At 26.6% G+C, this 16,328-nt stretch overlaps 1 protein-coding gene across 1 annotated transcript in view; it reads right to left on the bottom strand.

Annotated features, from left to right (window-relative positions):
* LOC111628903 (reelin-like) overlaps nt 1-16,328 on the bottom strand; it is a 283,387-nt gene that overhangs the window by 221,535 nt on the left and 45,524 nt on the right. Inside the window, exons 8-13 of the mRNA XM_023372760.1 lie at nt 13,740-13,791; nt 10,138-10,234; nt 9,662-9,902; nt 5,985-6,136; nt 3,858-4,009; nt 1,421-1,542 (exon numbers count right to left, since the gene is read on the bottom strand). Coding sequence (XP_023228528.1) covers nt 1,421-1,542; nt 3,858-4,009; nt 5,985-6,136; nt 9,662-9,902; nt 10,138-10,234; nt 13,740-13,791 — 816 coding nt within the window. The remainder of the gene's footprint in view (nt 1-1,420; nt 1,543-3,857; nt 4,010-5,984; nt 6,137-9,661; nt 9,903-10,137; nt 10,235-13,739; nt 13,792-16,328) is intronic.

The following is a 16,328-nucleotide window of genomic DNA, read 5'->3' as shown; positions in this document are numbered from 1 at the left end:
ATGATGTAGAACAAGTAGTAATGGAACAGAAAGCACTAAACCATCAGTCTGCAACCATACATGTTACAGAACTGGAATGTTATGCATTTGCACATTGTCAACCTGATGGTGTAAAGAAAGTGTTTGGGATTAGGGGGAAATACAAAAGGAAATGAGAAAGTCCAGAATAACACATCTTCATCAATCTCATGTAACAGAATACTTTTCTGTAAAAAAACAAACACATTTACTGTACAAATTAATATATTTAAGTATGTCTCCATTGATTGCAAAATCAAAACATATTGTTTTTCCAGATGTTAATTTGATTTTAAATAATGTACTCAATTGCATAATAATACTATATTTCTATGGAAAGTCATATTGGCATAATTAACATTATGTACAGTACATGTAGACAAGACATTACAATTCATACATTACAGCTGGTTTAATGATACTTTATTGAACTAACATTTACAGTATTATATTAACATACATTTCCAGCATTAAATTTTGTGATAAGATTAAAAACTGATGCTTTTGTTATTATATTTAGCAAAACAGGTGCAGTATGTGTAGTATACATGTAAATGTGTAGGAACACTCATCTCTCTAATATGGACACCCCACTAACTTGGACACTTTAAACCCTCACCACATGTCCAACTTAGTAAGATTTTGCTGTAATAATATGAAACTTTACAGTAATGAAATACCATATGAGGGTCAGTATTATTGTTTTTCAAAATCAGTTTACATTTGTGTTTATTACAACTGACTAGCAATCTGCTTCTCATTACACTTATTTACATTTTATGTTAACTTTTTACTGTCTGTATCTTTTCTACTGATGTTAAACTGCTTGAATTTGTTGAGATAATCTAAGGCCTGGCTGTACATCTCTATTGATTAAAAAGATTATCACTGTTTACCTGAATTTTGTAATCTTGTTTCAAGAAATATAATGTAAACAACATTGAAAAATCTATCAAGCATTCTCTCTCTGTATCAGTTTAATACTACTTGTGTATTCTGGTTCTTTTATTAGAAATATTTATTTAATTTTTCTGGTAGCTTAAAATGTAAGGTTTCTTATTGCATCAATTTTAAACTCTATATATTTTACATAAAATATTTGTACTTCATGTATTTCATATAAAATATTTACTTATAGTTAGACTTCTTTCAATGTGAATCAATTTATGGTAATTACATGTTCTGAGTTCCATCCATTTTTTTCTACTAAAAATACTGAAATCATAATATAAATAATAGTTTTAAATTTATTTTAAATTAAAAAATAATGTGATTTGTATTGAAGAGAATCATGGTTGTGCTTATAAATAAAAATTTAATAGTTTTTCAAAATTGTAATTAATCAATTTTAAAATACAAAGCTTTATAAGTTTTATTACAACAATTAAAATTTAATAATTACCATTCCAGATGTATGCAGGGCATTTGTTAACAAAACATGTTCACCTGAACTTATTTCAGCATACACCATAATTGGAGAATTATGTGAGATACCTTTTTTATCAATGATGCAATTATCTCCACCTACAACAAAATAATTAATTAAAATAAAATGAAAATATTAAAAAAATACATTAAAAATATCTAGAAATATTAATGCTTATGGTACTTTTTAGTTATTTATCAGTTAATAAACAAAATCTAATTTTAAAATAAGTAACAAAAAAAACATAAGTTCTAATTGAAATATACTATTAAATATTTAGTTATAACTGCTTACATAAATTTTGAACAATATCATTAATATTCATATTTATGTTTAATATGGTAGAAAATTTATTTATTTAAAAAAAATAAAGATTAGCACAATAACAAAAATTCATAATCAATATGTAATTTGGAAACAATTCAGTTTGAACAAAAGAATAAAGTTAAATAACTTAAACCATGGTGTTTAATATTAAGTATAACAGGCAAACAATTAAACTGTTTTAATTTCATTTTAATATGTTAATCTTATTTCTGATTAAAATATATAATAAAAATGAGCATGTTTAAAATGACAAATAAGTGTTAAAATTAATCACTTTGGGTTATAGAATATATTAACTGTTAAGAAATGATTATTTTTAATGTTCCATATAAAACATCACTACATCACTATATACCTGTCTTTCATTTTTAATTGAAGATCTGGTGAAAGTGGAATTAAAATTATTCCAAAAATGTTATAATCTTAAAAATTGCATTTAAATTTCTTGAGTTTAAAGCAATTTGTTAAGTTAAAGATTGCTATCAAAATCTGAATTTTTTCTACTTGTATGAGTATATATCAATGATTATTAAATTTACTTGATTAAACAATTCTTTTAGGTAGTTTTTACTGAAAATAAATATCATGATCAACTGCAATTACAAATATCTTGTATTTTATATAATAATTTTAATTCCAAAAAGCAAATTAAAAATACAATATTGAAAAACATAATTTTCTATGTTTCATTCCATATTTGACATGTACAATATTACAAACAACAAAAAAAATAATGGTAACACAATATTATAAAAAATTTTTAGTTCTGTTTATTTGTCTTGACTAGTGATTTTACACATTTCAATCCAAAACATAAAGTTAATTTTAAAAATTTATTACAATAATATATATTTACATGCAAAATAATTTTTTTTTAATTAATTAAATTTATGTAAAGTAAAATTCTTACAGTAGAATCTTGTTTTAATAAATCATAAACAATGGATTTCTCAGAATAACAGATTTTTTTTTCCAGGTCCTGCCAAATCAATGTAATTTTACCTGCTTTTAGTGGATCCATAACTTGGAAGAACAGATTTTTTTCTAGCCCCATCTACTATAAACTTTGTGTTTTTTCAATGTCTAGTTAATATTTGGGTGTTTCTGAAAATCTGTAGAGTTTGATGATGCACCTTTTACATCTGGAATACATACTATTGATAAACTGTACGAAGACAGTTAGCAGACTGATATGTTTGAGGAGGAGCCACCTAGTAAACATTATGATGCTGGTCCATGCGTAACGCCAAAATTTAGAGAAGCCATCAAGTCCTTCCAACTTTCCTGACAAGTTTCAGCATAAACGAACAGACTGTACATGACATTAACATCAAATAATTGTTGTATTAAATAGGCAGAAAAGTGAATAACTAGAAAACCAAGATGAATAACTTTTTAACAAATTGTGAAGTCAAGCAAAATGCTACTGAGCATACATAATTTGCCTTTTTTGTGTTTACAGTATATACAGTTTACATCAGCTTTGTCATACACACATATGACATAATATACACTCTTGTAACATATGTGTTTCTATAGAATAAACAATAGAGATCTCAAAAGACTGAATAAATTCAAGTACAGGAACTTATGTGTAGGGAGTTAAAAAAAGAAAATTTTTTCAAATAATGGATATTTTCCTGGGTGCAGGAAATCCATTATTCACAATATAACAGATTCTTGGAACAATAAATGATTTTCAGCAGCTTGGACAATCCATTCAAATGAGATTCTACTGTATTTATATTTTAAACAACAATCAAATGTTTTAATCAAGATTTAAAAGATTCATGTTAGAATTATTATTAAAAATAAAAAATAAGATTTAAAATTCTATTGTAAATATATGTTTAAATAATCTCATACTGTGCTTTTAATATATAATTTGCAACAGATTTATTCATAATACATATTAAACTACTTTTGTAAATTAATTATTATTAAGTGTTGAAATTAATGAAAAATAATATATTAAATTAAAAAATTATGGTATTATATAATAAATTTTAAAAGTTTGAAATTTAATACTCAGTTTAAATTAATTTTTGTATTAACAGATATATAAATAAAAGCAAATTATTTTTACCGTAGATGAAGTAAAATTGAAGGCTGCCAACATTTGAACTATCAAGATATGGAGTACAAACTTCTCGAACCCCTTCTCCAGACATAACTAATGCTTTTTTTATGTGAACAATACCACACTGCTGTCCAATTGCACCACCTTTAACCAACCATCTAGAAAAGCAGGTACATATATTTTAAAATACATGTTTTGAGAAGTTTATTTTTTTATTATTACATGATACTAAATTATCATATCATTTCAGAAAATATGGAAATAAAATTTATAACATAAACTAAATAATTCAAAATATTACCATAATAATAATAAGCTATAATTCTGTTAATTTTCAAAAACATCCAAAATACTAGAAAATATACAAGCTTGTTAAAAAAATATAAATTAATTAATGTTTAATTAAAATATTAAATAATTTATATAAATTAAATTACATAAAATTAATTTTAAAAGTATATATATGACCATACTGAATTAATATATTTTGATAATTCTTGTTCTTCATTCATTTTTACCCTGAAGGAATTTAAAGTGGATTAAAGAAACATTGTTTTTGATGGATAAATAGTAAATGTTTGCATATTTAATTCTTTTACGGATTTTAGTTACTTTGATATAATTTATGATTTTAATTAAGACAGAAATTTTCATATCTATAAGCTCATCTCAAAGAGTAAAACACTATATATTCAAAACCTTAAAATATTAAAGTACAAATAAAAATGATTTGTTTATTTTATTTTAAAAATAATAATAAATAAATAAATTTTATAGCAATTCTTTTCTGTAGTAACTATATGCCATTCTTTAACTATGATAGGTGATTTTTATTTTAAAATTTTAACTAGAGACAGACAAAATACCTTATGTACTTTTCCAGCAAATTATTCTTTAATCAAACTAACATTTTTGCTTTATTAATAAGCTCTCATCAGGTTTTTTGAAATGAGATTCAATTTGGAACAATATTTAAAATTCCATGAATTTTAGAACAATTTTACATTTACATTATTTTAGAACAAATATTACATTTTCTTTGAAAATATAAATGTGGTTGTTGATTAAGTTACAAATTAAATAAAATATAAATTTAAAAAATAATAATATACTAAAAAAGTACAATTTAAAATAAAAGTAAATAAAACATAATCATTTGGAGTTCTATGATGACTTCATGTTTTGCACTGTGTTACAATTTTTGCTGCAATGAAAAATCATTCTAAAATTAACAAAATTTTAAATATTGTTCCAAATTGAATCTTGCTTCAAAAAACCTGATGAAGGCTTATTAATAAAGCCAAAAATGTTAGTTTGGTTAAAGAGTAATTTGCTGGAAAAGTACATAAGGTATTTTGTCTCTCTAGTTACTGTTTAGTTTCAACTTATGCCAATATCGATAAACTTTTATTTAAAGTTAAATGATGAATGCATATTTAATTAGAAAACTCTAAACAAAATTAAATTTTTATAAGTACAGTGATACCCCGAACTTACGCGATAGGTGGGACCGACCGATAACCGTGTAAGTCGAATTCGCGTAAGTCGGGGTATAATTTTGCAATTTGTGTAAAATCCAAATTGGATGTATGTAAGCTAATAAATGTTCTCATTAATCTTATCTCGTCTTTTGATTCGTTCACAGTTACAAGAAATTGCCACATAGAGTCTCTCAAGTCTCCGTAGATATAACAAACACAGAAATAAATAACACAAAATAAATTGTAGCTATGTGTCGATTCCGCGCAACACGTCCGAACAAGTAAGAAATAGTGTGGGGGGAGTGAGTAATCAAGAGCTGCGTGGCGCTCAAACAAAAGACGAATCGACGAGATTTGAAAATCGCATAACTCCGGGTTCGCATAAGTCGAGGTATTACTGTAAATAAAATGTATTTTGTTTATTAAATTTCTCTGTAATGAACATATCATTTTAAAAAGTTTTGAAACATGTTAAATTTAAAAGTCAATCATACTTTGGTGCATCTTTGATTAACATTTAAATTATATTAATTATAAACATAAATTACGATTTTGTATATAGTAAGTAAATAATTTGAAATAGTTTATAGTCATTTTTAATTAACTTATAACTGACATTTATATATTAAATTTAAAGTGAGTTGCAACTTACAATTTTCCTAGAGTTTTATCAAATTCTTCTGAAAACAAAATATCTTCTTTAATTGGATAAATTGCTAGATTCAAATCCCTACTAGTAATATAACGTTTCTTATATTGTTTCCCATTAAAAATTAAAGCATTTCCATCAGCTTGACATTTTTTCTGTAAATAATCATTAAAACTTAATAAATAACTGAGTAACATAAAAAATTACAAAGATAAAAACCTTACTTAAAAAATACTAATTGATACAGCCCTCACACCCTGAACTCCATGTAGGTGTTAATGAATTAGTCCTAAAACTAAAACTTAGTTCAAAAAATTAAAATTGTGATTTAAATGGTACCAGTTTTATCATTTTTCAATTTTCATTTTAATAATTTCAGATTAAATTTTGTTCTGATTTATTAATAAAATTTGTAAAATTTATTTAATAAATTTATACTTTTGTAAAGAATTTATTAATGAAAATTAATAAATTTTCTCTATTAATACGTTTTAATTATCTTAATAATTTATAAATATTTGTAATGATTGTCTTAATAATTTTAATAATTCCGCTATTTATTTAGCTAATTAAAAATTTTTGTTTGCAAACTGATCTTTGAAAAATTCAAAACGATAATTCGCTAGAAAAAAACATTAAACTAAAAATTACTAAACAGATTAAATTATAGGGAAAATATTTACTAATTATATTTTAAAATCATTTTGCACAGTTATGATTTTCGTATTATACACACAATTTTTAAAGGATACCAAGGGTATAAATAATCAGATATCATTACCTCAAGCCTCATAAATTGAATGATAACTTGAAATTTTTAAAGTGTAATGGTTAGAGAAAAGTCATCCATGGCATGATTTAAGTTCTCAAACATTAATTAATAATGTAGGCTAACATATGGCAATTTGGCATTGAAAATGCCACATTGCTCACAGAGGCAGAAAAAGTGAGAAATAATAATAGATCACTAAAATAGTTAAGAAAAAGTAACTAATTTAAAAATAGTGATCTAACAGGGCCTATGTTTTCATTAAAAAAAATTATGTTTTTATGAAATCTAGATTAAGTTTGGTTTGTTTTATTACAGGAATATGGCACATGCACCATCTGCAGGGGATGCCTCTGTGGAAGACTTTCATTGGGAAACTGGTCCCTATCTAGGTGTTACTAATGTGAAGAAAATCCAGAATACTCCATCTGGTCAGCCCATTGGCTAGGTGCAAAACCACAGCCAACTACTAGCATTCAATGATTTTATCCACTCTGCCACTGGGCTTATGAAATCTACTTTTATTGTCTAGTAACTGTAAATTAAAAATTTATAGCATGTTACTTTTGTTAATGTAAATAGAGTTCACAATTAAAATCAATGAAATTTCAATACATGCGTGATACTCAAATGATGTAAAATCAATTAACAATAGTGAAATCTATTCAAATTACAGTCAACAGGTTTAACATACTATAATATTGAAAATGAAACTGTCACTTAACATATTTTACTTTTGAGCTCCTCATTTATATGTCAATTCTAATTCGCACTTCATATCTCAGCTCTCAAAGAGTCTAAAAGGATGGGCATTAAAATTGAATAAACACAGTAACATCTTTCCAAATGAGAATTGGTGAAACTTTGCAAAAATAGTGATAAATGAAAAAGTGACTTTTAGTTGAAATAGTGTATTGGTTCAAACCCTGCAATAACTGAAACTGAAAACATTGCTGAAGTGAAAACGAATTCTATACACCATTTACTTGGACAACACTTTGAAACCAGTTGCAATCAAACATCAAGCACCAACTTCCGGTTTTATGTGGAGCATAAATTCCATTAAAGCTTCATAACAGGATTCTATTTTTATGGATGGATATAGATTTTCAAAATTCATAACTAACCCAACTTCTTCATCCAGTAAACTTAATTCCTGTAATTCCTTTACTACATTCATTGGGTTTTGTGCAACGGGTTTTGATACCTACATCATTGATTAAATTTGATAGCATAATTCATCTTTTTTGAATGTGTTTAAATATGTTTAATTTTTGTTTAAAATGTAGAATATTTTTAACAAGAATATTAGATATACTCAGTGGTGATATTCAGCGGGTTCGCACAGGTTCGGCCGAACCCGTTGTTAACATTTTCAAAGTTTTCCGAACCCGTTGTTAAACACACGTAACATTTCTCAGTGGTTTTGTTTCTTTTAAAAAATATATTAAAATATACGTATTATACTCTGTAACACTACTAAACTAGAGCCTTATACCCCGTTCGCCATGTTCCACTTGTCGCCGTTCGCATATAACCTCCATCGACCGTTTCAATCTCGACTGAAACGAGATTTAATCGCGATCGACTCAAGAGAGTTCTTGAAACTAGATCCAGTCATACGAGGGATCCCACAATCCCACGCGCGCGAGAAAATACAAGATGGCTGCGGAACACGTGTCCGGCTATCGACAGCGAAATAAAAAAGATATTGTATTTCGAGAAACAATGACATCTGTCTCTTATTATAATAATACCTAATGATAAAATAAACGATTTAAAAAGTTTTTTCTTGAGAAAAAGTCATAGGGAAAGCAATTAACTCCTTGGGACTCTAGCAATTTTTGATATTAATGTAATTAAACATAAAAAATACTTAAAACTGAAAAAACGAAAGAAATGCGTTAATTTTGAAGAAAAAGCTTCAGATTTTATTTTCCTTTGTCTCGTCTTTCTGTGAAATCTTACGCTGATGAGTCATTGTTTAAACAGCTGGATGACCTTGAACACAGCTGGAGTCCGATTTTCCGGGACATTCTCATAGAAGTCTCGGGAGGCGATAGGTTTATAGTAGGGTGAATACTAGTTGGCCGTATATTTTTAAATATTTTTAAAAAATTAAAATTTTTATTGCGATTTCCGACCCCCCCGACTTAATTAAACTTATATATAATAAAATCTATTAATTAAAAAAATTTAGAAACTATCGGAGGTCGTTTTTGACATCAGAAACTAGCTTTAAATAACTTTACCGAAGTAAAATCCGTGCGCTACTACTTTAGAATGATGAATGAAATTTGATATCAAACTCCCATTAAAAAACAATTAAAAAGCAATTAAGTGTGAATCGTGCGTCATTAAAGGTAAATTAAAATCGCGATAAAGTTTTTTCGTGCGGGAAAAAATTTTTGAAAAAATTTGGAGACTTATAAAACATTCCATAAAGCCAAAAAAACAAAACTTTTAGGGGACCAAACGCCCGAGTTTTATGTAACGCTATGTAACTTGCCCGAGTTATCTCGGGCTTGGGGTTAGATTAAGGAAAAAGTTTCTGTTAGCAAACCCTTTGTTAAATATTTCGAATATCACCACTGGATATACTGTATATTTAAAGACTATTGTCATATCATATTAATCTTCAGCAAAATTGAGAGAAGAAAATAATTACATACCCCTGTTTAAATAAGATTACTTCTAACACAAAGTAATAAATGGATAATTGTTATTTATTTGTGATCTGAAGAGTTTCAACTAAATAGATTCTAATATATAAATTAATAAGTAAATAGTTTTATTACTTAAAATCAATACTAAGGACTCATAAAATTAACATTATTCTAATATGAATCTTATTAAATATTTATTTTTGAACTTCAATATCAATTTTTTTTTATAATGATCAAACTCTTACTTTTATTTTTCCTCCAGGAAAAAATAACCAATTTCCAGGATCAATAGGATCAAAATCATCCTGTAAAACTTTAGGATAGTCTGCTGCACTGTTGATAACTATATTATCAACACCCCAACATCCTTGAAAATTACTTCCAACTTTTGGAGTTTGTTGATGCCAACGAAAACATATATCTGTTGATCGTGCTTCAGGAGGCAAACAAATAATGTGAACAGTAGTTTCTGCTGAAGTATCAGTTCTGAAAAATTAAGAATAATGTTGCTGTTAATGTAATTTTTCATGGTCAACATATTAATATATGATTTTCTTGCAGTGAGAAAATAATTATAACAAGCAATTATTTATTGTGACATCACGGATATTTCTCAAAGATTGAGAAAGATGACCTGTTTGAAACTGGAAAATATTTCCAATTACATTCAATTTTATTATATTTCAATTAAAATAATTAATTAAAAAATGTAATCACTTACTGTACAGAATCTAAAATATGCCATTTATTACATTTATTGACTCCATAAGCTATATCTATTTTTGGATCATTTGCTGATGATGAACAATTTCCAATACCTAGAAAAAATTAACAAAAAAATTAATAATATAAAGCATCTTTACAAAATAAAATAAATTTAACAAAAATTAATTTTAAATTTTCTTTAAATTTTAAAAATTGATTTAGAATAATTTCCATTGCTGTAGTAGAGAAGCAAAACTTCTCAAATACTGAAGTCATTAATTACNAAAGGGACTACATGAGTCCAAAATGCATTTTGTTAAAAGTACTTAAAAAGAATGAAAAAAGAGTGTTATAATATACAAAAGTCATTGTGATAAGTTTGGGAAAAAACAGCACTATTAGGTTTCTGAAATAATAATTTAATACAAATCCAAACAAGAAGCTAAATGAAGAATAAATTCATAATAATGAAATTAATTATATTTTTTAAGTTAATGTTATTAATTAGTAATATTAATAGCTTTTGAATCAATTTTACTAATATCAATTTTGATTAACCTATATTATTTTAGAAAGTATTCTAAGTATTTCTTTCTAATTCCATTCTTTAGTTTTTTCTATGACAACAATTAAATATTACTAAAAAACAAGCAGTAGAAATTAACAGTAATTATGTTAATAATATAATATTAATATCAAAATATTATTATTACTTTTTCAAGAACTTTTTGAATAATTTTTAATAACAATAAAATTTCTTCAAAATCTAAAAAATATTTAGTAATTTTTCAAAATTCAGAAAAAAAACTTATTAAAAACAGAAAAATTTTTATCTAAAATCAAGCCTAAACAAATTTCACACAGATAAAAACCATTTATTATTTTCATATTATAAATATTGTGACAGTTGAGCATCTTAAAAAATACATTCTTGGCATTTAACAACATTTATATTTAATTTTAATTCAAAAATTATTAAAGATGTAAAATTATGTTTCTATTTGTTCTAAATTTATAATTTAATCTATTTTCATGTAATAATTTTTGTTTTTATCAAAAAAATTTAGAAAATGAAAATGACTGAATATTAGCTATTTAATAAAATAGCTTACTAAAACAAAGAAAATTTAATATTCGTTACAATTTATTATAAGAAATAACAACAAGTTAACATTAATAGTATGATGATAACTTGGTCCCTGTTTTATCTAAGAAACAAGTAAAACAGCAAAATCGTATTTGGGACAAGACTATGTCTCAGAGACGGAATCACTTTGATGCTCAAGGCAGGTCTCGTTCTCATTCTCCTATCTTCTTTGATATCACTGCTTTTAGGCGTGACTGTTAAAACTTCACCTGCCTCAACCACGAGGTCATCCATGAGCCATTTTCAGTGAATGTTCTGTCGGTAAAAATTTACTAAGAAACTGATAATTTACTTAATTTGTATTGACAGCGTGATATATACAATAGCATCAATATATAATATAAATCCAAGATCACGCGGCTGTTGACTTGAAAGGTTAATTAATGTGAAGTGAAAAAATGTCTCCCCTACCTTGTCCCTGATGTCCATGTTGACCACAACCACGTTTTCTGTGTCTTTTGTTCTGTTGTTAAAAATTTACTAAAAAACTGATAATTTACTTAATTTGTATTGGCAAAGTGATATTTACAACAGCGTCGATATATAATATAAATCCAAGATCGCACGGCTGTCAAATCGAAAGGTAGTAAAAAGATGTCTCTCCTTGTTAGAGTTTAGGAGCAAAGTGAAATCAAAGGGCGAAGGTCACATGCAGGCACCCTCAGTCCTAAGGTCAGAGTTCACTCCTTAAAATGACTGCGGGTGGTACTCTCCACTACCTGACTTCAGTGGGGTGAGGTGGCTGTCTTGCCTGTTTGTAGAAGAGGGTCACCATTTTGGATTTTATTTTGACTCTATTCTCGGTCCCGACTACCTACGAGTGTGAATTTTTTTATGTGCAAATGATTTGGGCACCTAATACTATGTGCCAAATATCAACTCTCTACATGTACTCCTTCATACCTCTATGCTGATAAGAACAGGTGGCAGTATGATTTTATAAACAAGACATAGTCTTGTCAATAAGTAGACTAGTTCCTTTTATTTATGAGGAGTGTTACCAGCCAGCCTTGCTTTGGTTTGGTCTCAAAGAAAAGTCTAGGGCACAGTACATTTTTAAGTGGCTTCATTGTTCCCATCAATGCCAACTTCAAACCAAGCCATATAATAATCCTTGTTGTTTTGTTTAGAACATTTTGAGAAGGATCATTAATTATCAAAACGGAACCAGACTGTTCTAAGAGGAAATTTGCTCTTGTAAGAAAGTCTGAGTTCTTGCATAGTACAAACTATTTATATTAATCTGCAACTACAGTAGAGCATCGATTATCTGACCCCTGATCAACCGTCACATCAGTTAACCGACCGCGTTCTAGTCGGCAAATTCAAATGTCCGCTAGTGATGTGACGCTACAATATTTGGCTATGTCTTGGCTACTTTAATATTATTTTTACGTGTTTTAGCTGGCAACACTGACTCGACCATGAAAGGGAGCCAGTATTTAAACAAGGCTTAATTTTCTAATTTTTAATGATACAATAGCGATGATTATTATTTTTAAAAAATTTTTGTTAGGCTTAACATCGATGAAAATTCAACACGAAGTAGATTAATAGTGATATACTAATATACTAATTACATGGGATATACTAATATACTATACTAACGTATTTTTTCATATTTTTCTATTATCCATTTTTTCAGTTATCCGACCAACCCCAGTCCCCAATTAGGTCGGATAATTGATAATTTGAAATTAAATTATAGAAATGTCTAAATTAAAATTAATTATTTATAAATATTAAATTTAATATCAGATGACAGCATAACTGCCTTCCTCTAGTCAAATAAATAATTTCTAATATTTAATTATAGTCTTTACATAGCCCAAGAATTTGACATATTGTTTGGTGTGTTTATCAGACATATCTGTGATTTTTTTTGTTTTCTGCAAATTGAATTCACATTCCAGGTTGGTTCATTCTGCATTAGAAGAAATGATGATAATGATTCATGCTCCTTAACAATGTATATTGTATAATTTTCTTTGAATAAACATTATACATAAAATATTTGAGTATTTTTTTCAGCATGGAATGCATTATCATATTTTACATTAATTTATATGAGAAAATTTGTTTCACTTAATAAATATTTCACATTACAAGTAAGATTCTGGAATGATTTATGCTCGTTAAGCGAGGTTCCATTGTATTTACATAATGCATATTTTCAAACACACTCAAGTTTACTTCATGTGCACTTTAACTAATTTATAATATAAAGATTTTTATATGTAGTACTAGTAAATATGAATTCTATTTTCATTATATTAACTTAAATGATTCAAATCAAAGAAACATACATTTTAAAGTACTTAAGATTTATTTACTATATTTAATACTTACAGTTCTTATAACTATTATTATTAATCACAATTTGTAGTTTATTTAACTATATAATTATTATTTTCAAAACACATAATTTAAAAAAATGTATATTAATTATATATATAATGTATAAAAATTACCAATTGCAAACTGTAAAGTTGTTGCCAATGTTGTATTTAGGGGAACTGTAACCTAAAATAAAAACTTAAAAATTAAAATCTGTATCAAATAAATAAAATTACAAACTTAAATATTAAACAACTGCTAAAATTATAGAAAATATTTCACATTTTAAAATAGTTAATTTCTAAATATATATTTTTTTATTGCTGAAAAAATAACATTTTAATCAAATTTCATTATATAGCTCTTGCAACTTACAAAATATGAATATATATTTTGTAAAATAATAAATAAAATATATATATATATATATGTAAAAAGGTTAAGAACCACTGCTCTACTGTATGTATATATGTTGCAGTCAAAACCAGTTTTTAGTTAGGACGCGTTTTAACTAGTTGAAACTAGTTTATACTGGATGTCTCTGTTATAACTAGAATTTACTGCTAGTCAAAAATGAATTTGAGTTAAAACTAGTTTTAACTAGACCAAACCGGTTTTTACAAAATGGCTTAGTAAAAACTATTTCAACCGAGGTCAAAGTTTATTCAGCTAACAAGTGATAACGTTTACAGTCTCTAATTACAATAGTAGCCAGTCAAGAAGATTCAGAAACTGCAGCTAGTACGAATGCAAAACCTCAAATAATACCAGCTAGTGACGAAGAATCTGAAGCTAATGCGAATGGACAGACCCAAATAATAGCAGCCAGAGAAAAAGCTCATCTAAACTTGGAATAACAGGCCCAGAGAATGAAATTGGCTTCAGATTCAATACATGCTTCCGTAGAAATCAGTGATAATATAATTATACCAATCCCTGATGTCGACAGAGTAAAAGCTGATCTCCGTAATATTATCAGAGTGATTCTTCAAAAGGATGAACAAGGTTTGCATAAATTTGGAACAAAATATGGGATATTCGATAAATTGTATTGCAAGTATGTATTGTTCAATTGTGCTACTGTTTAATGTATCTAACTATGCAGTTAATTCATTAATATTTTGAAGTCTAATTATTATGAAAAAAATTGTTTTCTTTTTTGGGCACAATTTACCATAATTATTAGTAATTAAAGATTCGATTTAAAATAAGTATGAACCTATTTGAAAACTTAAATGTACTTGATCAGATCAGAATTCGACACGTCCAAAGAAAAATTCTTGATACTAAAAGGAATGCCAGAGACAAATGTATCTTTAAGAACTGCTGCCAGGAGAGCAGCCTTAAGAACAGGCCAAGGATTTGTTTGCTGTTTGTGTAAGAAGGCGTGTATGTCAAAGATGCGCTTTTGTAAGAAAAAAAGCAACTTGTGTAACTTGAATTGCCATGATAGTTTGCCTCACAATAACAAGTAATGTAGACTTGATTTTTATATTTATATTCCTTTATTGAATGATTATTTTTGTATGACTTTAATTAATATTACTGATGTTGTTTTAGAGTTAATATTGCCGACATGGCTCTGTGATTTTCCTTAAAAATATTCCTGTAGTGTATGATTAATTTTGTATCGCTTTAATTAATTTTAATAACACATATGTAACACTATTAAAGAATACAAATGTTTTAATCCCAATCATGACTTTATTTATTTCCCCCAAACCTATTTATGTAGCTAAAATTAGTTTTAACTAATGTTCAAAGTTAAAACTAGTTTTATCTAAAATCGAAACATGCACAGCAGTAAATTCTATTTATAACTAGGAAATTCTAGATGTAACAAAGACATCCAGTATAAACTAGTTTCAACTAGTTATAATGTGTCTTAACTAAAAACTGGTTTTGACTGCAACATATATATATGCAGTAGAGCAGTGGTTCTTAACCTTTTTATACTCGTGGCCCACCAAATATTTCATAATTTTTTGTGACTCCCATTTTTTAATAATAATTAATATTTGTTAAATTATTTATAATAAATTGATTTTTTTATTATTGCTTTATTTTTTTATATAATAAATGTAAAACATAACTTTATTATTTCATTATCTATTTAAATAACATTCAAACTTCACAATTAAACATAAACTTTAACTTATTAACTTTTAACAAAAAATTAACTTAACTTATTAACTCATTAACTTAACAAAAACTCATTAACTTTTAACAAAAAATAAGAAACATTTAAATATTCATAGAAAAAACAAAAAATATTTGAAAATAATTTAATGAGATTTCCACTGCTGAATATCCTCAACTAATTTGTTAATTCTTGGTTCAATTGTTTTGTAATGCTATCCACATGCAGGCATCTAATCGCAATTGATTGTGTTTTTTTGTTTTTATATCCACCATAGTTGAGAACCTTTTTCACACGAATATGTACTAGCGAAAGGCAGAAAATTTTGCATTGCTTCTGAAAACAGGGGAGGATATTCTGCATGAATTTGTATCCAAAATTGAGACACACTATTAGTTTTGAAAACAATCTCAAATTACAATCATTTATTAATTCTAATAAATCAGCTGATGATATATTGGTATTTTTATAATTGTTGTATGGATCTTGAATCCACAGTTTTGTAATGTGAACTTCATCATTACGAAAATATTTATCAAATTTATCAATTAATTTTAAAAGATGACATTTAATTAAGGAATTT

This window comes from Centruroides sculpturatus, unplaced genomic scaffold (assembly GCF_000671375.1).
Source record: "Centruroides sculpturatus isolate CEXI.00-Female unplaced genomic scaffold, Cexi_2.0 scaffold423, whole genome shotgun sequence".
NCBI lineage: Eukaryota > Metazoa > Arthropoda > Arachnida > Scorpiones > Buthidae > Centruroides > Centruroides sculpturatus.
The sequence above is the reverse complement of the archived record's forward strand: the minus strand, read 5'-3'. Positions and strand labels throughout refer to the sequence as shown.